The 24565-nt window shown below is 36.9% G+C and overlaps 1 protein-coding gene across 3 annotated transcripts in view; it reads left to right on the forward strand.

Moving 5' to 3' along the window:
- Lrrk2 (leucine rich repeat kinase 2) overlaps window positions 1-23683 on the forward strand; it is a 142189-nt gene extending 118506 nt beyond the window's left edge. For 2 of the 3 annotated variants that reach the window (XM_087899193.1, XM_087899194.1), the window contains exons 44-51: window positions 9698-9892; window positions 11130-11323; window positions 12786-12858; window positions 14435-14619; window positions 18142-18294; window positions 19951-20163; window positions 22142-22209; window positions 23039-23683. In XM_087899193.1, the coding sequence (XP_087755319.1) occupies window positions 9698-9892; window positions 11130-11323; window positions 12786-12858; window positions 14435-14619; window positions 18142-18294; window positions 19951-20163; window positions 22142-22209; window positions 23039-23160 (1203 nt within the window). In that variant the 3' untranslated portion in view covers window positions 23161-23683. Of the gene's footprint in view, window positions 1-9697; window positions 9893-11129; window positions 11324-12785; window positions 12859-14434; window positions 14620-18141; window positions 18295-19950; window positions 20198-22141; window positions 22210-23038 lie in introns of those variants that run through there. The other variant, XM_048444804.3, reaches the window with a different exon arrangement.
- The last annotated feature ends 882 nt before the right edge of the window (window positions 23684-24565 follow it).

A 24565-nucleotide genomic window follows, 5' to 3' on the forward strand; every position in this document is an offset into this window, starting at 1 on the left:
GTATGTATGTATGGTATATTTCATATATAGTATGTTATATTCTTTTATGAAATGTCTGTTTATTTCTATACCCATTTTTCTATTCAGTTATCTACCTACAAATTATTTGGGAGAAAAACATTATTCATATATGTTATTCCTTCTTGTATATCTTGAGTAAAATTTTCTTGTGATTTTATGAGACTTGCTTTGTTTTTTCTCTTAAGGTATCTTCATGAACATAATGCCTCCATTTTAATAAGGACATCTTTAGCATCTTCTTGTAACATTTGTTTCTTTTCAAGTCACATTTTAAGGCATTCTTTCCCACAAAGCTACAAAAAAATATTTACCTATAACTTTATTTTCAAGTTAAAGTCTTAGCTCACTCCAATTTCGTTGGGACTTGGCCTTTGCTTAGGAACTAGGGGTTTCCTAGCTCTTCCTAGCAACCCCAGCCAGCCTTTTCTTTTAGCCCATCTCCAGTCCTTTGTCACAGAACTTTTATCAGGAAATAGAATAGAATAAAAGCTGCCACACTAGCCTGGGATTAAGATAGAGGAACCTTATCCTCTTTCCTATCCTCCATTCTGATCTCTCCAAACTTACCCTAGGTCCTGCTGCAGCTTGCCTGAGGGGCACATACTCCATCCCCACCCCATGTCCTAGGGGCTTGTGTCTTAGTGCCAGGGTCCCCTTGATTCTCCTTCAACTGCCTTGCTCAGCCTTTCTTTATAGCTCAGAATTCTCCTTTTGTGACTCCTCACAGACCTTCAGAGCAGCCCTATACCAGGAAGCACCCACAGTCAGCAGACTTGGCTAGAACCTGGGTACCCCACAACCACCAAAGTGGGCTCATACTTAGATTGGGCAGCAGTAACCAAAGAATGGGACATTCACCCAACAAAGATGAGGCAAGATATGTACAGCAAGAAATATCTCAAACATCCTAACTCCAGATGCCTAGATCCCAGCACAAAGGACAAATAAATCAACATGAAAACCAAAACAGTGTGAAACAATATGCCTCCAGAGGCCGGCAACTCTGTTGTGTTAGTCCCTGAAAAAAGCAGCTTAGCTGAAGCATTCAATAAAGACTTCAAAATATCAATTACATATATCTTCAAAGATCTTAGATATGACTAAATATCTCATTGAACACTGTGAGATACTAGCAGATGAAGCAATAAAAAATCATTCAAGAAATGAACACAGAATTTAACAAAAAAGTAAAATATCTAAAGAAAACCCAAACTAAAATAAAACTGGAAATGAAAAAGTGAGGATGTCAAATAAAAGTCTGAGAGATACGACTTACCAATAGATTAAAAAAAAAAACCTGCTAAATTTTTAAAAATCCAGGTACAAGACATTCAGGAAATCTGGGACACCGTTAAAATATCAAAATAATGAATAATAGGGATAGAGGAAGGAAAATAAACCCAGGTCAAAGGCGCAGAAATATTTTTTTAAAAAAATAGAAGTCGATTTCTCCAACCTAAAGATGTACAAGAAGCATACAGAACACTAAAAAGACAGGAATAGAAAAGAAACTCCTCACAACACATAATAGTAAAAAAACTAATTATAGAACAAAGGAAATGTATTAAAAGTTTTTAAGGATAAGGACCAAATCACAGTTTAAGTCAAACTGATTGGAATGATACTTGACTTCTCAGTGGAGACTCTGAAAGTTAGAAAGGCCTGACTAGATATTCTATACGCCTTAAGAGATCACAGATGTCAACCCAGGCTTCTATACCCAGAAAAAGTATCAATCACAATTGACAGATAAATAAAAATCATTTTATATTAAGAACAAATTTAAGCAACCCAGATTTATAGACGGTGCTACAAAGAAAAATTCAACCTGAAGAGACTAACTTCATCCAAGACAATACAATGAATGAATAATCCCAGAAGCAGCAGGAGCCTACATAACTACAACACTACAATGAAGGTTAATAAACACTGCTCTCAATATTAATAGTCTAAATTTTCCCAGTAAAAACACACAGATTAACAGATTGGATTAGAAAACAGAAGCCATCTTTTATTTTTTTTTTAAATTTCTCGAGGCAGGGTTTCTCTGTAATTTTGGAGCCTGTCCTGGAACTAGCTCTTGTAGACCAGACTGGCCTCAAACTCACAGAGATCCATCTCCTTCTGCCTCCCAAGTGCTGGGATTAAAGGCATGTGCCACCACTGTTTGACTGACAGGAACCATCCTAATGGATCCACTTAAAGGGGCTAACATAATGACACACTTGAGGTATCTAGAAAGACAAGGAGGAATAATATCTAAAAAGAGTAGACAGGAAGAAATAATTAAACTCAGGTCAAATTAATAAAATTAACTATGAAGAGAAAGACATTAAAACAAACATTGTGAAAATTCAGAGAATCCTAAGTACATACTTTAAAAATTTGTATTCTACCAAAGTAGAAAGTTTAAAAGAAATGAAAGTATCTCTTGATGTGTATGACCTACTATAATTAAATCAATATGAAATCAACAATTTAAGCAGACATGTAACCACTAGTGAATTAGAAATAACAATTCAAAATTTCTGAAACAAAAATTGTTCAAGATCAGATGGATTCCGTGCAGGATTATACTTGACCTTCAAAAACGAGCTAATGCCAGTGCTCTCTGAATTGTTCCAGAAATAGAAGGAGATTTAAACAGCAAAGGAAGAATTCAAGTATTCTTATTTGCATATGATACAATGCTGTATATAAAAGTCCCTAAAAAATCAATGGGAAATATCTATAGCTGATAGAATAATAGGATATAAAATTAATATACAGAATCAGAACATTTCTTGTATACAAATGAAAAAATCAGAAAAAAATCAAGAAAACTTTCACAATAGCCTCAAAAAATAAAATATCTTGAAATAACTCTAGCTAAGCAGGTTAGATACTTACATAATAAAAATTTGAAGATATTGAAGAAGATACCAGAAAATGGGAATATCTCCCATGCTTATGGATAAACAGGATTAATACCATGAAAATGACTGTTTACCTAAATCAACCTAGAGATTCAGTCCAACTTCTATCAAAATTCCAAAGTAGTTTTTCTTAGAAACTGAAAAAATATTCTTCAACTTCAAAAGGAATCAGAAAAACCCAGAATAGCTAAAGCAATCAGTAATATGAAGAAAAAAATACTCCTTAAAGTATTACCATCTAGGCATCAAATTGTATTGGAGAGCTACAGTAATAAAAACAGTATGGTACTGCCATAAAACAGACATATTTGTTATAGAATTGAAGCGAAGACCCAAACTTCAAATACTATACATCTACAGACACCTGATTTTTGACAATGAAACAAAAAAGTACACACTACACACTGAGATAAAAGAAAACAAAATAAAACATCTTCAACAAATGGTGCTGATCAAACTGAACGGCTGCATATAGAAGCATGACAATAAATTAATATTATTTCCTGCACAAAATTCAATTATAAATGGGTCAAGAATGTTAGCAAAAGACAAGATATGCTGCTTGATAAAAGAAAAAGTGGGACGAGGCTTGAATTAATGGCCCACCAAAAGTCTTTCCAAACAGTACATCAGTAGCACAGGCATTAATCCCAACAATTAAGAAATGAGACCTTCTGAAGTTGAAAAGCTTCTGTATTGCTAAGGACACCTTCATTCAGTCAAAGTAGCTGTCTACAGAATGAGAACAAATCTTAAAAATTATACAGCTGATAATGGATTAGTACCTAGAATATATAAAAATATAAAGCAATCAAATATCAAGAAACAACTCAATTAAAGGATTGATATAGACTAAACAGAGTTTTCAAGAGATGAAACAAAAGTGACTGAGAAACACTTTTAAAATTTTCAACCTACTTAGCCATTAAGAAAATGCAAATTAAAATTACTTTGAGATTTCACATTAACACAGGCAGAATGGCCAGGATAATAAAATAAGTGCAAGGGTTGTGCAGAAAGAAGGACACATTCGCTGCTGATGAGACTGAAAATTGGTAGAGTCACTATGGAAATCAGTGTGGAGGGTATTCTAAGAGCTTCAAATAAAATTACATGAGATCTGACTATACCATTCTTCAGCATATACCAAAGGACTATGTATCTTACTACAGAGATCTTTTTTTTCAACCATGTTCATTGATGTTCTATTCATAATAGCCAAATGTCAGAAACAACCTAGATGTCCATCAACTTATGAACTGATAATGACAAGGTAGCACATTTACTCAATGGGATATTATTCAGCTGTCGAGAAAATGAAATTTGAAAATAAATGAATACAACTAGAAACATCCATCCTGAGGAAGGTTACCCAAACACAAAAGACAAATATTGCTTGCTTTCTTTCATATGTGGATATTAACTTTTAATCTTGAGATATGTGTGCTTCAAACAGCGGTATGTAGCTAGTAAGGGACCAGATGGAAGAATGGGATCTTTCAAGGAAGGGGTAATAGAATATAGTGTTATGATGAGATGAGTGGGAAACTAGAATAGGCAGGGAGGATGGGAAGATAGGGTAAAGGAGAGAATATAGGAAGGGTCAAGTAACAGTAAAGGCCTTTGTAAAAGCCATTTGGAAACCTACTACTGTAGAAATGTCGTAAAATATATACATATATGAAAGTAATTTAAGTGTTGCTACTGTACAATGAGGGAGACAATGCCTCAACTAGACATCACAGGTCACCAAATAAAATCCCCAGTGCCAAGAATTGGTTATAGCTTGTTGAGTCATTGCCAAGAGGGTTACATAGAACCCCCTCTAACCATACAGATTATTTCAAAAGTTATTGGTTACTCTCCATAACCTGATGGTAGGCTCTGTTGTGAAGTCACAACTTACATATATCTTCAGACATAAAGTATTTGAGTTGGTGCCCAAATAAAAGCTTCATCTATACTGATTTGTGTTCACAGTTATCGAATGTAACTTGAGCACTAGTGGGAAAAGAAGAAAGTAGTCATCAGTTTCACTCAACTACAACTCCTTCAACCTACATCAGAGACCTGCCTGCAAAATGTACTATTGCAATAGTGGCACAGATACTATGGAAGTAACCAATCTCTTTCTGATTTGGATTTAAAAAGCCCATTCCATGATATAGAATATGTATCTGATACTTCTAAAATGGGCAAGAGTTTGAGGCTAGATAGATTATAGTCTTATGGGAAAACCTATTACTATTTTTCTGCTAAAGAAGGACACTAATCAAATAATTCTTAATGACATATTGCTATACCCATAGATCTAGCCTCATGGGAGAAGCTTCTTTTTGCACTAGATGATGATTGACACCTCGTCCCACAACTGGACAATGCACAGAGAGTTTTGTAGACTTTGTAGTCCCTGTCCTAAATGAGATATCTTTATCCAAACCTTCCCCTCAGGCTCAGGCATCTATGTAGAAAGGCGGCAGGAAGAGTCAGAGGTGGTGGGTACATTTTTAGACACAATAGGACTGTACTAGTCCTTTTTCGTCAGGACTTACAACCTGCAAATAATGACAGGGAAGCTTATGAAAACTTGGCCTTAGCTTAAATGTTTTGCCAGCTATGTCTTATAACATAAATCAATCTGCTTCTATTAATCTATATTCTGCCACATGGCTCTATTTCTTCTCCTCTGTACAGTATGTCTGACTTGTTCCTTATCTCACTGGTATCTGCCTCTCTTCCTCCCTCAATCCTCTCTCTTCCATGAAGTCCTGTCTATTCTCTCCTGCCTAGCTATTAGCCATTTAGCTTTTTATTGAACCAATCAGAAGACACGTTAGACAGAGACACATCTTTACACTCTAAAATATCCTGCAACACAGGACTGACAAACATATATGAACTCATGTAGACCATGACAGAATGTACAAGACCTCCATAGGTCCAAACTAAAGAAAATCCCAGCACTGAAAAAGGGAAATAGACACAAAATCTCAGCCCCAACCAAGAGGCTATTTGCAATCGATTCCTGATGGGAAAGGGAATATTAATTTTCTCAGAGTGTCACTGGGTGCTGAGTATATCAAGCACACTTCAGGGCATGCATAATGCCCAGGAGTAGCTGGCTAACACAAACTGACTCCGTGGTTTTTGTGTACTTTTTTTTTGCTAGTTTTCATTTTATTGATTTCCTTTATTAAACATAGTTTGTCTGGTTTGATTTTCTTTTTTTCTTTTTTTTCTAAGAGAGAGAGAGAGAGAGAGAGAGAGAGAGAGAGGGAGGGAGGGAGAGAGAGGGAGGGAGAGAGAGCACGTGAGGTAGGAAGGATCTGAAAGGAGTTGTGTGTGTGTGGGAAATATGTTAGTTTCATACAACAAAAATAATAGTTTCATACTAACAAAAATAAGTTAGTTTCATACAAAAATTTTTAAAAGTTGAAATATAATTTTTTTGACATCTGCATTCTTAATCAACAAATCAATGGATTTGTTGTAGTGTGTGCATGTACAAATATGTAGTGGTGCAGGAGGGTGTGGGTACCTGTGTGTGTGCCCATATGGAGGCCAGAAGACAACTTTTCCAGATCTCAGGTGCCATATACTTTTTTATATTTTAATTTTTAAGAGATTGTCTGTCAACATCCTACAGCTTGCTGATTAGGCTAACTTTAGCCTCAATAGTCAGAGAACTCTGGGGACCTGCCTGTCCGTACTTCTGCAGCTCTGAAATTGCAGTCAAGTGACTGAAGCCAGTGATGTGTGTGTGTGTGTGTGTGTGTGTGTGTGTGTGTGTGTGTGTGTGCACTTTATTTTTTTTAATTGAGCTATACATTTCCCTCGACTCCTCTTCCATTCTTCCTCCCTGTCCACCATGCTCTCAATTTACTCAGGAGTTCTTGTCTTTTTCTCCTTCCTAAGCAAATCTCTCAGGGTCTTCTTTGTTGTTTAGATTCTCTGGAGCTGTGGATTATGGGATGGCTAGTCTTTGCTTTATGTCTAAAAGCCACTTATGAGTGAGCACATGTTATGTTTATTTTTCTGTACCTGGGTTACCCCACTCAGTATATTTTTCTAGTCCACTTGAGGCCAGTGATTTTTTGTTTGTTTGTTTGTTTGTTTTTCTTGTGAATTCAAGGATTGAACTCAGGTTCTCATTGCTTTCACAGTAAACAAATTACTACCTGAGCCTTTTCCCAAGTTGCACAGTTGTTCACATTTTTGTCTGGGTCCCATTTCTTGCTCCCATTTGAAAAGTCAACTTCACAGTTTTATTTGTTAGTTTCTTTAATTTATTCTCCACTGCTCTGACATATCCATTTTCAAACTTATTGACGGTTCACAGACATAGTCATACAGAAGTTCTTCTGTCAAGTTACCTATTTTTTTCCTTTGTTTTTCAATAATATTCCTCCCTACTTGCTTTTCTTATTTGGGGATATTTTGTTATCCTTAGATTTGATTTTGTATAAGATATAAAATCTCTTTGCAAAGTCTATGACACAACTTGCTCTTTTGTCTGTGCTCTTTTGTCTCTCTGCGGATAGCTGGAGTGGGTATTATCTTTAGGGCATTGTCTTCCTTTCCATATTCATGGGCTATGTTCTCATATATTCAACTTTTCTCAAGCGTCAAGCATATTTGGGCAATTTCATATTTGTACATACTGATCTCCTACACTTTGGGGAAAGTGTTTTCTGTTAAAGATTACATTAAACTTAATTCCTGCATTGAGTTTGCTGTTTTTTAAACATATTTTTTATTTTTTAAGATTATAATTACATCATTTCCTCCCTCCAAATCACCCTACTTTGCTCTCTTTAAAATTAATTACATCTTTTAAATATTTATATATGCATATAAATAATACATACATTATTAAATACATAAATACAACTTGCTCAATCTGTATAATGTTACTTGTATGTATATTTTAAGGCCTGATAATTTGGTATTAGATCACCAAATCATGTGGTATTTCCTGAGGGAGACTAATTTTCCTGCTCTCATTATTCATTAGTTTCCTGTAGTTCTTTCTTTCGACTACAGGACTATGAACTTTCCGTAATCCATGTTAAACAACTATGTGTCTATTGGTGTCTTCCTTATTTAGCTTATGATTAGGCAACCATATTGGTGGGACAAGAGGGTGTAGCTTCTGACATTTTAGGAGACACAATTCCACAGCAAACTCCCTGATCCTCTGACTCTTAAACACCCAGCTGATGTGAATCTTAGAGAAATGAAATCAGGCTTCTCAATAATTCCTCAGGGGGTTTTTGCCATGCCTCATTCCTCTGGAAAGTCTGTAAGCCACCTTCTTTCACATTTGTGAACGTGAGAATGTGGACAACAATAATTTTTGTTTGCTTGTTCTGCACATGTAGTCTTTGGGTGTCTCAGATTTGTGGTCATGGATCCTTTTATATGGTATTCTACTCTGGGTGACTCTATACTGAACTTCTGTCATTGGATGCTACAGGGCATCCAAATTTATATCAATGTTGTATCATTAGGCAGACATATTTATCATGAGTGTAGTATTAAGATTCAGCTAATCTTTATGGTTTGTGCTTCATTGTGTTTTTACTCTGGTAATTCTTTACTGTGTTGTTAATATTTTAAAACTATAAAAGCTTTTAAAAATTCATCCAATACTGTAAGTTAACTTGTAGATAGAAGTTCTTCCAGAGTAATATCTTCTGACATACTATCTGAAAGCAAACTCTTGCTATGATTTAAGCTTGTGTAAACTTTTGTAGATCACAATGAAAGTGTTCCTTCTGTTGTGATGTGTTGATTTTGAATCATGATTAATATTTGAAGATTTGTTCCACTTTCAATTCCCTGATCAGAAATAGCTCAGTACAAAATAGCACTAAACTTGACAAACTTTCCACAATTGCTTTTTCATGTGACACATTTCTTTTAGTGTAGCCAGCGACCAGTACAATCCCATGAGCTGTGTGTCTTGATTCCGTATCATACATGAACTGTATGTATTTATTCCTTATCATAGTAAAATTTTAATAACATAATGACTGTTTCCCTTCACCCATATTTCATGAGCTTCATAGCATCCCTGAGATTCTTAAGTGTAGGTAGCATTGTAAGCCTAGACTTAACTATTTTATCTTTAAGTATAGAGTTTATGTACTAAGAAAGATAAATAACATATCAATATATCTAAGCCAGGCATAGAGAGAATAAGGGACTCTCCTGAGGTTTCATATGTGGTAAGTTTGGCTATCCCTGTTTTCTTCCTAGCAACCTGCCTCTTGGTTCTGTTAGCTTACAGTGCACTCATTGGTTCCCCCATGTCTAGTGCTTGATCCAAAACTTAAATGTGGGCTCTAGGGATGTCTTCTAAATTGTTAACAAACATTGAATTTTCACTTTCTTCAGCTTATAGAAATTGCACTTTGTTTCTGGCTTGACTTTCTTTTTCCCTCAATTAATGTGCCTCTGACATAAGAATTGTGGTTCTGTTGACACTTTGAACTTTTGAACACTGTATGTTAAAAGAAATCCCATAGCGCATATACAAAGAGTATATATTGTGTACAGTATACAAAGAGTATATTTTGTGCTTGTTTTCAAATGTACTTTTGTCTGTAATTTGGACAACTGTACTTAAAGATCCAGATTAGTGAGTGTTTAATCAAAAACCACAGGTTCTACTAGACACAGCTTTAGGCCACATTTGATCTTTAAGGAAGAAATGCTAACTGGACGAATGCTCTTTTGTCGTTTTTAAACTTTCTTAGGTCTTTGACATTTTGAATTCGCCTGAATTAATTTGTCTCATGCGGCACGTTTTAATACCTAAGAACATCGTTGTTGAATGCATGGTGGCTACAAATCCCAACAGCAAGAGTGCGACTCTCTGGTTGGGCTGTGGGAACACTGAAAAGGGGCAGCTGTCCTTCTTTGACTTAAACACGGAAAGATACAGCTATGAGGTAAATATGAGTTCTCTCTAAATTAGAAATTTTTCAAAATAACCTAAAGACTATATCAGTTAAAAATTACTTTGAAAGAAATCAAGTAAGAGTCAATGTAGAAGGGTTTCAATTAGCTTTCTTTTGGAATAAGTGAGTACCTGTGTCATACATATACATGTGTGTGTGTGTGTGTGTGTGTGTGTGTGTGTGTGTGTGTGTGTGTGTGTGTGATGTATATATAATATATCTGTCAGGTCAGGATCTCTGGAAACAGAACCTGAAACAGTCCTCTTGTTATTATGAATTAAGGAGTGACAAGTTTGGCAGGAGGTAAATGAAACTGAAACAGAATACGTTAACTCAGAATAGAAAATACGTTTCCTGGGGAAGCTGAGCCTCAGTCTCTTCTCTCAAGGGCTCTAGAGTATGACCAGCATTGTGGAGTGTCTACACACAAAAAGCCAGGTGTTCTAATGTCCATATACAAATGCCAGGCTGTTACCAGGTGTGCATACATAAGAGATCAGGTTGACGCCAGGTGCCCTTACACAAAGGCCAGGTGTTCACTGAGTGTGCACGCACAAGGGCCTGGTGGACTTTGGGTATCTGTCTATGCAACAGAGATCATAAGGTCATCAAGGGCTACACACTAGTCATTAAACAGCCGCCTGGTATCTACATACATCATCTGTATCATCATACATGTAAGATGAGACATTCATTCTTCAATGTCGGTTGGGCATTCACAGCTGTCTGCTTAGAAGTGGGGCTGTGTAATCACACTTTTTTGGGTCTGTTGGCAGTCAACACTCCCAGGAGTAGAGGAATGAGCAAAATAGATTTGTATATGACTCTTACAAAATAGATCAATACATTGGCAAACAGATAAATTTATAGAGTTTAAAAGTAACTTGATATTTTGACTATTGCCTTGAAATAGTTTGCAAAAAATTATGCTCAAGGTTAAAGAATCATTTCATTTGATCTTGATGAAATAATAATTGATTTGGAAAAAATATTATTTTCAATTTTTAATTTCAGATTCAGATACATTCTGTAACTAGGTAGGAAAAATCTTTACCAGTTATATTGTATATTGTCAAAAAGTAAATAAAATAGTTATTGATTGTAAAAGTAAGTGCACAAGGGTAACCAGATATAAGTACGTCGATTACAGGATATTTTCATTCTATATAAGATTTGGTAACTTAAAGTAAGACCACCTCACCTTGATTTTACTTTCTTTTCTTAACAGGAAGTTACTGACAGTAGAATATTGTGTCTGGCTTTGGTGCATCTCCCTGCTGAGAAAGAGTGCTGGGTTGTGTGCGGCACACAGTCTGGGGATCTCCTGGTCATCAATGCTGAAGACGAAACAAAGAGGCACACCCTTCAAAAGATGACTGACTCTGTTACTTGCTTGTATTGCAATTCCTTCGCCAAGCAGAGGTACATTGTCAGTTAATTGAAGGAAATTATATTGTCAGGTGCTTTAATCATTGGCAAAATTATTACACCTGCAATGACTGCTTGACTTAAGCTGCTTGCCATTGACTTGCTTATTTTTGAGAATCCTGAGGGACCTAGATGATACGGGTGATTTTTCTACACACAGATTTAGCTGAGGCGGGTAAAAATGCGTCAACTATTTTTCATGCTCAACTGTGGCTACCCCATTACTTCCCCTCTGCTCAGCCTGTCTGAGTATGTGTGCCAGTGTTTCTTCAAAACTGAATGTTCAATTATTTTTCCTTGAATGCAGACATCAATATAGCACCAACTTAGTATGGGCAACATTGAAACAGCAGTAATGTAACCACAGCTTTGCAAAATAATCTACAGTGTTTATAAACCCTAAAACTGTATGTAAACAGTTTAATAATCACTGTCAGCTCAGAAGTTGTGAGTTCACCACCTAGGATCCACATGGTGAAAGGAGAGAACTGAGTCCTGCAAGTTTTCCTTTACCCTCCATACCCACATCATGGTGCCTGAATACTCCTGTTCTCATTGCCCTGCCTCTACTTCCTGTCTCACTGACCCACTTCTACTTCCTGCCTGGCCAATCAGCATTTATTTAAAACATAGTTGACAGAATACAGACGATTCTCCTGCACCACAATTGCTCTACCAGTGATCTGTGAATAGACCATAACCAATATACCCAAATAGCAGAATATATATGCATAAGTATACATTGGGAGCTATATTATAGAGAACAGGATTTAATTTCCAGAAGCTATTATATTTGATGTTTCTTTGGTTTAAGGCAACACTAGAAAAAATAATGAAAAATATGGAGTTTGGGGGCCTGAAGTGTGAGCTGCCCTGTGAATTTTGGAGTTGAAATTATTTGGATAGTGTTGAAGAAAACTTTCATTGGGTTGAGTTAAAAAGGCAAAGAATTTTTTTTTTAATGAAACTATCATAGTAGGAGAACGATATCAAACTCAATTCACGTAGAACAAAAGTCGAGAGCTTTAGGCACAGGGATGGGTTACAGTTGTGGAAAACATTGAAGGATATTGTAGGGTGTGGCAAGGTGCTCTTATCATGAGCCCATCAGTGCTAATATTCCTTACTAAAAGTAGGTCCCTACTCTCTCCCAGAGACTGGTAAATGCATACACATCTCTGTTTTGATTGCATGTTAAGAGGATGGCTCCTTGGTCCTTAGGAAAGGCTTTCTGGTGCTGAGAAACTGACCCAAGGCAGGGCAGGGATTTCTGCTTCAAATGAAGCAGAGATGGCCTGTGTATTGCAAGGATCAAATAATCAGTGCTCCAAGAAGCAGAGGCTGAAGGGGTGGCTGGAAGGGGGCCCATCTCAAGTTTAGTCAAGATGGGAGAACTTAAAAGTCAGGGTACTCAAAACAATGTTAGTTGTAACAAGTTCAACTTTTTTCGTTTCAGCAAGCAAAGTAATTTTCTTTTGGTGGGAACCGCTGACGGTAATCTAGTGATATTTGAAGATAACACCATTAAGGTAAACGTTGAATACATTTTACATAAGAGCGTATTTTTAAAGACTTGGTTTTATGTACTTCTCCCCTATGTAATTATCAGATCCCTGATAACCACTATCATACATTCCACCTGTTATCTATGTGTTGATCCATGCATTTTAGCATATAATAGATCCTAAAAACAGCAACTTGCTGCATGAACTGAAGGTAACAAGAAATGAAATCTTTTTTGAAACGAAAGGAGCGGAGATAGTTCAATCTGTATGAAGTAGAATTGTATGAAGTAGACCTCTCTTATAAAAAGCATTCCAGGAAAAAGAAAAAAAAACAGACATTGAAGTGTGACTTGCTGGGTGGCAACTGTAGGCAATTCTCTGTAGAGAACACAGTGTCCATTCGGGATGCCTTGGGTCCATTCCCAGGTTGACTCCCCTCCCTCTCGCTCCCTGCTCTGCCTCCTACATGAAAAACATTGGGTATACCATCCACTTTTTCATCTACACTGAAGACATTACTCAACCTCCTGTTTCTGAGACTCCTTTAGTCATTCCAGAATCTATTCCTTCAGCAATTCATTATGGTTCTATCTCCTCAATCAGCTTCTACCTTTTTTCACCTATGTTTTTAGCATCTAAAGCAGTGATTCTCAACATGTAGGTTGTGAAACCTTTGGGGGTCATACATCAGATATCAAAATTATGATTTATAGCAGTAGCAAAATTAAAGTTAGGAAGTAGCAATGAAGTAATTTGATGGTTGGGGGTCACCATACCATGAGGAACTGCATTACAAGGTCAAAGCATTAGTAAGGCTGAGAACCACTGATCTAAAGCATGTCTAGTGAGCAGGCTGTTTCCTGAACAGTCTTTGCCTAGGGAAGAGTGTGGTCGGGAGGATCACAACTTGAATGAAGTTTAACTGAACCCTGTCTTGGTAGAAACTTTGAAAAGTGTGTCTGAATTTATTTTTAAATTGTTTATTTTAAAATTTCTTTTCAATTTTACATATTAATACCAACCACAGATCCCCCTCCTTTCACTCCTCCCTTACCTTACCCCCTACCCAATTCCCCATTCACTCCTCAGAAAGCATAAGGCCTCCCCCGGAGAGTCAACAAAGTCTGGCATATCCTGTTGAGCTAGGACCAAGTCCCTCCCTCCTGGTCTGAGTAAAGTATCCCTCCATAGGGAACGGGCTCCAAAATGCAAGTTCCTGAACTAGGGATAAATCCTGGTCCCACTGCCAGTGGCCCCACAGACTGCCCAAGCCACACAACCTGCATTCAGAGTGACTAGTTCGGGACTATACAGGTTCTCCAGCTAAATCAATCCATAGTCCATGAGCTCCCACTGACTTGGGTCAGCTGTCTCTGTGGGTTTCTCCATCATGATCTTAATCCCTTTGCTCATAGAATACCTTGTCCCTCTCTTCAGCTGGACTCTGGGAGCTCAGTCCAGTGCTTAGTTGTGTGTCTCTGCATCTGCCTGAATTCTAATTTTAACATCCCTAATCGTTTAAAAGGGAAAGCACTTCTGTAAAGTGGAAAGTTGCTCAGCATCACATCACACACTGAGTCAACGCTCTTACTCTCTCCAGCATAAAGGAGCTGCCCCCTTGAAGATACTGCGCATCGGCGATGTCAGAACGCCCCTGATGTGCTTGAGTGTGTCCTCGAACTCATCCGAAAGGCACATCACCTGGGGAGGGTGTGGCACAAAGATCTTCTCATTTTCCAGTGATTTCACCATTCAGAAACTCATAGAGACAAGAACCAGCCAGCCGTAAGTTATGTGTATTCTACTCAACCAGTTCACCATTTAGTCTTTTTTTTTCTTTAGAATCATATTAATAAAACCACTCATAGACCACACTGATGCTAAATATTATTTGAAATGCAGTATTTGTCTATTATAAGATGAAACACTCTTGATAGAAAATTTATCAGATTCTAGCTATTATAGTAGCATTACTACATTAATTATTGTTAAAACTAGAAAATTGAAATTAGGAGGCAATCCATGTCTATTAAACTAAAGCTGTGGATTTTATATAGTTAAATATTTATAATTGTTTTAAGTGTCAATTAAAGAAAACTTAGATTTTAAGGGTAATAATTTCTAGATAATAATAATTCTTTATCAAAGTTATGACCAAGTTAGTGACACTAATGTCAAGCAAGAATAAAATATATAAACTTTGAACTAGTATATTTTTAAAATTTTTATGCTTTTCTTCTGCTCTTTGATAATTTTATACATGTGTAAAGTATATTCTGGCTTCTACCAGCTCATACTTTCTCCCTCCCACCTCTACTAATTCCCCTATCAAATAGTAATTTTCACTCTCTCTCTCCATATATATATATATATATATATATATATGTATATATTTGACACACACACACACATATATATATATTTATATATTTGACACACACACACACACACATATATATATATATTTATATATTTGACACACACACACATATATATTTGAGACCCACAGAGTTTAACCAGGATCATCTGTGTGACTACTGGATTTGGAGAATAAGTGATGGTTGAGTTTTCAGTCCTAAATGAGACATTTACACCTCAGGGGTCATAGTTGAAGAGCGGTAGAAAGGATGTAAAACCCTGGAAGGTAGGCAGAAAAACGATGAAATGTTGGTCTCTGATCAAAGACCAGACAGTGCAATGCAGTCACAACCTCATAGGAGCTCTGATTGCCTACAGTAGGCCTACACAAGACTATGCCCATCAACAGTTCACCCTGAGTTAAGGTGGGGCCCATAGGGCACTTCCACTGCACACTGAATTTGGAGTACTACTGGATTCGTTGGTACGCCAGTCACTGTCTGCAGCTGAGTACCCCGCGTTGTCCAGCAGGATCCTGTGAATAGTTTCCATTTTAATTTGGATTTTACATAAATCTATGTTTTGTTTTTGTTTTCCTCAGTAACAGGTAGAGTAAGATGAGGCAAAAGTACAAAGTGCAAGTCAGAAATTGGTTCTGTAGTTACTTAAATAATAACCTATCAGTTTTGCTAACTTAAGTAAAAACCTATCAGTATCTATTTCACTCCTACTTGAATATTGTCCAGTTCTTCATCCTGAAGGGAAGTTTAGAAGGTGAAACAAAATTAGTATAAGGATATTAGTGTAATGTTTAGTACCTGGTAAGCTCTCAGATGCATTAACTGTGATTATGATAGCTATCAGCACTTGGTCACAAATCTTTCCTTCAGATGATTTGCTAGGTTTTCCGTGTCTGTCTGGTTTTTAGTATCGAAACTGAGGATAACTCTTGATTACATTGTCCTTTAGTCTCATGGTGACTTGGCTTTCCTGGTTGTTCCTTTACTGGGAAACACCCATGAAGATAATCCTCTCCCAGGGTACCTTGTATGGATGCTTTACTGGGAAACCCCCATGAAGATAATGCCTCCCCCAGGGCTTCACTTTCCCAGGGAGATGGAGAATCACCATTATGAGCACAGGGACACAGTATTCATATCAAAGGTGTATTTACTGCTGTGCTGGTCTCTTCCCCCTACACAGAGGTCAGAGACAACCTCCTCATCAGGACCCTTTTAGTTAGTGTTGCCTTCGCTGACTGAAAGGCATATTTAGTACTGAAAAATGTCCACTTTTAGGGCCTATGGGATTTCTTTTGTGTTTTATGCCCATCAAGTGGCCTGAGGTAAATTATTTAACATTTGCAAGGCTTTGGTTTTGTATGTCTAGGCATTGGGATTTATCCATTTTTATAAATTCATTCTTATTTATTGTGCTAGGACAGACCATGGGGCCTTGTGCATGCTAGGCAGCTTCTCTATCACTAGATTATGCCTGTAGATCTGTAAATTTATGGTTAAGGATCAAACAAGACGCCATACACAGAACTGCTTTCTAATGCTAACATCCTGTGTAAACATTCGTGCTCATGGAACTGTTTTCATTAGATACAGCAAACACCACAGCAAAACCACTGAGAACAATGGCTCTCTGACAGGAGATGATATCTTCAGCTACGATAAAGAAGTGGAAAATAGGAAAGGGAAAAAAAACCTTGCCTATTATAAGAAATGGTGATGGCTTTTAAATTCCCATGACGTTTTCATATAGTCCTCCCAAGCTGATTGCAAATTTGAAGTGTTTCTACTTTTTCCCGGATGTCCCTTCACCTTGTTATTGACTCTTTGTTGAATTATCCTTCTGTCCACTCACTTCACAAATGGCCTAGCACAGTGTAGACACTGGGCTGTGTGTGAATACGCTGTGCTGCTGGGCGTATAGGAAGTGATGGTGATAGTCTAGTATAAGGGACACACTAAGTAAGACCTTAATCAAGACTGCAGAGTACCAGCCATGCCAGGGTGGGGAGAGGAAACAGCTGGTCTGTGCTTTCCCAGAGGTCAGGGACAAGTTCCAGAGAAGCTTACATTTAGGTGAAACCTCAAAAATGAGTCTGGGCCTTGCCGTACAGATGGAATCTACAGTTTCCGGTCTGTTTGTAAGCGATATATGACGCCAGTGTCTATGGTTAGAAGAGAAAGATTTGAATTTGCTTACTATTTTCAAAGAGGATAAGTAACAAATTTCTGAACCCTAAAGCTCTATAAATATTGTACTCACTTGAATCTATCTGGAAGGTTTTTCTTCATATTTGATTGACTTACATTTACAAGTCTAGAGGCTTCTTTAGGTTTGGAGCCATTGGTACTATAATTTATTTCCACATCTTTTTAATTCTATCTACAGAGGGCTATTTATTAATTTCCCCAGCACTCATGGCAACAAAGATTATGTTGAAATGTGTAAAATTATCTATACACCAGAAGAGGATGGTCATGAACCACCATGGGGTTGTTGGAAATTGAACTCAGGACCTCTGGAAGAGCATTCAGTGCTCTTAACTTCCGAATTGTTTCTCCAGGAGAGGGGGTGGGTGGGAGAAAGGGTGAGAGGGAGAACTATGGTTGGGATGTAAAGTGAAATTAAAAAAATAAAAACAATAAAAAAGAAATGACTAAAATTTACAGAGATTATATTTCCTTTAGAATTTAAGAGCTAGTATAAAATTCTATACAGAATCAGATAGATTTAAACTTCAAAATCAACCCAGAAATGAACATGAGTTGTCATCTTTATTCTACAATCAAGTACAGACAATGCCAGTTATCCAAAAAGCAAAAGACATCCAAATGGTTAAGGAAGGACATGCGATCATTACAATAGTGCTGTTTGTTTGATTGTGAAAACAGTGCTCATCTTCTGTATACTTTTCACCTTTCTGCCCCCTAGCTTTTCTTATGCAGCTTTCAGCGATTCTAACATCATAGCGGTGGCAGTAGACACGGCTCTCTTTGCTGCCAAGAAGAACAGCCCCGTGGTGGAGGTGTGGGACAAGAAAACGGAGAAGCTCTGTGAATTAATTGACTGCGTGCACTTCTTAAAGTAAATGCATTGCTTTCTTTACCCCTGTTTGTACAAGTGGGAGGGGAGAGAAAGGAATTGTGGCTCCCTTTTCTTCATTTCTGTCCTCAAGGAGAATTTTTAAAAACTAGGAAGTTGTTAATTACTTGTTAGCATGTCCTTTAATATTCTTCACATTGACATTTGGGGAACTAGGTGGGCAAGGATGGAAAACTGTTATCTCTTCATGAAATTATATAGCATAACACAAACTCTAATGAAAAACTAGGCTATGGTCAGGATGTACTAGATGAAAAAGAATAAATAAAAACAACAATAAATGCAAAAATACCACATATGCTGCTGCCTAGAGATCAGTGACACAGTATCAAGTAGTATTATATATAATTAAGTTAGAGGTGCAAGGACGTTGCACTGTAAAGGAAAAAGCCACAAAATGATAGACGATGTGGGTGCAGACCTCCTGGATTTGGATGGAGGAATGGAATGCAAATTGAGAGCAGGCGGGTTGGCAGACGTGGTCCATATGTCAGTGTCGAGAGGTAGAACCACTGCCAAACCCACGTCTGCTCACTCCTCTCTGCTTCAGTCTTGTCTGACTTATGCTTTCCCTCTAGAGCTTCAGGGGACAAGTTCAGAGGGGTGACAGCTCTGCCTGGTAGATTCCATCAGTTAGTGAAGGGGGAAAATCAGTGATTTTGTATATATTCACACACACACACACACACACACACACACACACACATACACACACGCACGCACACATGTTTTTTAAGACAGGATTTCTTTGTGTAGCATTGGAGCCTGTCCTGGTACTCCTGCTGTAGACCAGGCTGGCCTCAAACTCACAGAGATCTGCTTGCCTCTGCCTCCCAAGTGCTGGATTAAAGGCACGCACTACTACCACCTGGCAACATACAAATGCATACATATGTATATGTATATGTATATATATATATATGTGTGTGTGTGTGTGTGTATTACTATCTTTGAATATAAGTGATTTATTTTTCTTTTGTAATTTTTGGACTTCATAGATAGCATTGAAATTAACCCTTATATATTAATATTGGAAAAATACATTATATTGCCACTGGGTTATATATTTATGGAAAGCGAGGATTTCTTAAAGTTGAAAGGTTACCCCAGCAGTTCTTACCTTTGAGAACGTGTGCTTCAGGTAAAGCAGTGTGGTTTCGGGCATTCTCTGTTAATCAGCTCAGCTCTGCACAATTTAATGATACTCAGAGCATGCAGCCAGCCCTCCAGTTTCTCAGGTTTTGTTTCCAACATGCAACCCTGATGCTTACGTATTTACTGAATATGTATGTATGGGCTCTCTTCTTGTCATTAATCCCTAAGCAATACAGTGTGGTAACTATTTCCACAGCATTTACATTTCATAAGTATGAAGAGTCATTTAGTGATCATTTAGAGTCTGAAGGATGATGTATATAAGTTCCATGGGAATACTGTGTTGTTTTAAAAAAAGAATTAGATTACCTGTGATTTTGGTAACTAAAGCCGGGTTCTGGAACCCATGTCCAGAACACCACGAAATGACTTTATTGCTGTCTTCATGTTTAAAATATTAGTCAGCTGTGCATGTGCAGGCAAATCCACTGAGTCTCTTCAGGGCTGATAAAAGTGTGACTAAATATGTTCTTTTTGATTTAGGGAGGTGATGGTCAAAGTAAGCAAGGAGTCAAAACACAAGCTGTCCTACTCGGGGAGGGTGAAAGCACTCTGCCTGCAGAAGAACACAGCTCTCTGGATAGGAACTGGAGGAGGCCACATTTTGCTCCTGGACCTTTCCACCCGACGAGTGATACACACCATTCACAACTTCTGTGACTCTGTGAGAGCCATGGCCACGGCACAGCTAGGCAAGTTTCTTTCCGTTAGATAGGTCCATAGCCCTTACGATGATAAAATACGCCGTTTAAAAATAATCATCTCTTTAATCAGACTCTCTGGTGCTGTTTATAGTGTGTTAGAGGGTCACAGAATGAAGTCAGATTTGGGACAACCCCTGAAAAGGGCCAGTTAACCCTGGAGGGGCTTTAGAGGGTCACACAATGAAGTCAGAACAGGGACAACCTCTGAATTGGTCCAGTCAACACTAGAGGGGATGGATGCTTTCATTCTCATCAGAGAGGTGGGCAATATCAGATGAATTATCAATTTGTCTCTTATGAGATTTTTTCTTTATCTATAAGGCAAAATGAAAATTAAATACTGTATTTATTTCATTTTTCATCAAACAAGTCAAGTGAATGTTTATTTTGAGCTTATTTTGAGCTTTGTCTAAGTTTCCCACCCTTGTTAGACTCCTGCTTGGATTTTAGTCTTTAAACAGATTTATATTCCGAGAGCGATGCACAGTGAGCTCCATAGTCCATTTATTTTGATAATGTTAAGTTTTACCCAAGCTTTTGTTTATATTATTGTTCTATACCCCCCCAGTTAAATGTGAATAAATTTAGGATACCATGTGGAATATATCTTCACATAGGAATTTTTCAGTATCTTCCTTTGATGAATAATTTTATTTAGAAAACACTATCTGCCTATGTCTGCAAACCCAATGACAAAGTATTACAGTAGGTTTTAGTGCTCCAAAAGCAGAGTTGATGGGACTTCAGAGAATGGAAAGCAAAGCACTCATCATGTGAGGAATAAATTTGGTACACACAGGAGTTTCCCCTGCCCTGTGTGGACATTTATTTTGTGGATATTAGCGCTGCATGCATGAGCTAGAATTAGGTGTGGTTTTAGGATTGTTAACTGTTATGCATATCTATCTATGTATCTATGTATCTATCTATCATCTATCTATCTATCCATCCATCTATATGTTGATATCAATATCTATATATTAAATAACCAGGGAGGGAGATCATAGGGGCCTGTATCTATCAACTGTGTTAAAGTCCCAGCTTTGGGTTGTATGTACTGTGGGGTCCACGTGATTGGTTTATTGCTGAAGTTGTAGTCAGTGCATGGATCATAATCCATCTTAAAGTCAAGGTGAATTGAAACACATACTGCCTACAAGTGCTTCAGTTACCAGTCTGTCTCCACGCCACACATTTTTTTTTTTAGTTCTTTCTGACTCAGGAAGTGTGGCTCTATTCTGCCTGAAGCATTTGCACATATGGCTCTTTCTCTTCTTAATCAGTTAAATTAGTCTGTCGTCTTGCTTTTTGATGCAGTTGCTCATGTATTCAGCTTCAGAGTAACTGGGGATGATTAAGTTAACTTCTTTCTTTGGGCTTTTGAAAGCCATCACTGGCATAACATGGGGCAGTTATGATTTTCCCCATTAATGACTGCATCTTTATTAGAGCATAAACTCCACGCAGGATGGGTGGGTCTGCGAGTTCTCATTCATGCCATATTCTGAAGACCCTTCCAATGACCCAGTATGTACAACACTTCTTGATAGATAATTGTCAAAAAAAAGTTAGCAAATAACTCAAGAGAAGCTTGTGATATTATAGGTTGTCAATGTGCCAATTCACCTTGCTTTCCAGGTGCCTCATGTTTGTGCCTTGATTTGACCAGTGTACAGTCTTGGGCTTCCATCTGATATTGTAGCTCTAGAGAGGAATTAAGTGTTAATACTAAACCTATTATGTACGAACGAGTAAACACTTTCCACATATCAATATAATTATCATAGGTTTTCTTTGGAACTTGCTGATCTGTTGGGAAGATTTTGCTATATCTGAAGTGTGTTTCGAAGAATAACAGTGTGAATTCAGTTCCAGTATATTTTTGTTTAAGATGTAGACAGATAATGTTTTTTAGTTGAATGTGATGTATTATTTTAACAGAATTTTTTTTGTTGTTTTGGTAAAGGAAGCCTTAAAAATGTCATGCTGGTTTTGGGGTACAAGCGGAAGAATTCAGAAGGTGCCCAAGAACAAAAGGGTAACACTAACATCATTCTCTGTGCTGAAGGCATGTGTGGTGAGGTGTCTGTACACTGTTCATTGAGAGCTGATAGCTCATGCAATGCATGCTACATTCAGCAAGGTTTTCTTAAAAAATTTATTACAAGTATTTAGTTATTTGTGTGTGTATACATGTGTATTTGTGTGTGTGTGTGTGTGTGTGTGTGTGATGTTTGTGTTCCTGTGTGTCCTTTATGTTTGGGTGCATGCATGTTAAAGATCAGGAGACAGCATGAAGGAGTTGGCTCTATTCTTACACCATGTGGGTCCCAGAGTTGTTCAGGCTCTGGTCTTCAGTCTTCACAGCAAAAACCTTCAGCTGCTGAGCCATCTCATGGGTTCTCATCAGCAATTTCCATTTGAGCTATAAAGTGTAAATAACTCAGACATTTTCAAAATTAAATTTTATCAGCTTAAGAGAGTTAAATGTTTTCTGAAACGGTAGAGATAACAACCACTTTAAAGTGCGGACTCAACTGAGTTTAAATTAAAGGCAATAGTTTTCCGTACAAACTATTTTCATAGGAATATCTCTGTGCTGCCCAACGTTGAACAGTATTTGAAATAACTATTTCTTTTAAGTAAATGGAATGCTATGTAATAAAATGTACTTCTTAGAATTTAGGAACTTCTTAATTAATGTGTGATTGACAGTCCCAAGGGGAATTTGTTTTAAAATAGCAATACCTTAGTACATTCTTTAGGCTAAGTTTATGTTTATACATTTGTTCAGAACAAATCAATATAAATTAATAAAAATGCTTTATGGTGGATCTTTGAAATATAATTTCTTTTATTCCTTACAGAAATACAGTCTTGTTTGTCTATTTGGGACATCAATCTTCCACACGAAGTACAAAATTTAGAAAAACACATTGAAGTAAGAACAGAATTAGCTGAAAAAATGAGAAGAACATCCGTTGACTAGGAGGATACCAGACATCCCTGTCATGGGGTTGAAAAATGGCCTTCCTGTTTTTAAAATATATTTTCTAAATGTTTACATTGAAAAGTGTATTCTATTATTTGAAAAACTCATATGTATATGAAGGAATGTGTATGTTTTATGCTTAATTTAATATATGTAAAATATTTATCAGCAAACATGTTTTAAAGAACTATTTAATTTAGTACTATATTTTCTATATGCTTTAACTAATTTGATGGGATAATCAAAAGAAATCTACAAAGCATTTAATTTCAGTATTTATACTAAAATTTATAAGGCAGTCATGTTTGTTTTGCTATGCAATATGAAGATAAATCTATTTTAAATTGTTAAGATGTGGATGTTGTTTGTTTATTATCTATGGATTCTGCAGAGTAGAATAAAAATATCTGGACAGATTCCCATGTAATAGATTCTTTCATCCTTGTTTTTAAAGTGCATTCTCATCATAATTGTAAATTGTCAGATTTTTCAATAATAAAGATTTTTGCTAGGTCAAGAATGATCTTGGGTGCTGATGCAAACTTCATCCAACACAATTTCATCTAAAAGAGAATTAATTCTACTAAAACTGTCAAGAATATGCAGCATAGTTTGTGAGCAAAGGTCTGGTGTCCAAGACCTAAAAGGAAACTTTATGAAAACCCTGAAAAGGAGACATGATGTAAATGCAGAGACCTCATGTCTGAGTATGACAGTCTCTCTCTTTCCTACTCCACCTTTAAATGTGGATGCACTAGAGTTTATATACTTAGTGTAAATACAGTGTTTACTTATTCATGGGTATATTTCTGCTTTGTTTCTTACTTATTTATTATGTATTTATGTGTGTGATGGATGTGTATTCAGTGCCATGCACACACAGGGAGGTCAGGGGCCACTTGCAAGATCTGGCTGTCTCCTTCCACCATATGGATGCTAGAGATTGGACTCAAGTCATCAAGCTCAGCAACAAATGTACTTACTTGCTGAGCATCTTGTTGTCACTGGCTCGAGGTGTTGTTTGTGGTTCTCAATGGTAAAATACACCTCTGGCTACTTGCTTTCTATTTCCTGACTGATTTTGCTTTTATGCATCTACTTACATTTTCCCTAAATTTGGGACCCTATACATGTTCTTTATCATATATATATATATATATATATATATATATATATATATATATATATATATATATATATGTGTGTGTGTGTGTGTGTGTGTGTGTGTGTGTGTATGTATATGCATGTATATATATCATACTTTCTCTATATATACATGTACAAAAATACTTTGAGAATATCATGTTTCTACAATTACTATCAAACCCATTGAGACAAATATATAGCTTATTCTTCAATTTGTTGAAGAAGAAATTTTAGCTCAACTGAGCAAAAATAACTG

This window comes from Myodes glareolus, chromosome 19 (assembly GCF_982192425.1).
Source record: "Myodes glareolus chromosome 19, mMyoGla1.1, whole genome shotgun sequence".
NCBI classification, from domain to species: Eukaryota; Metazoa; Chordata; class Mammalia; order Rodentia; family Cricetidae; genus Myodes; species Myodes glareolus.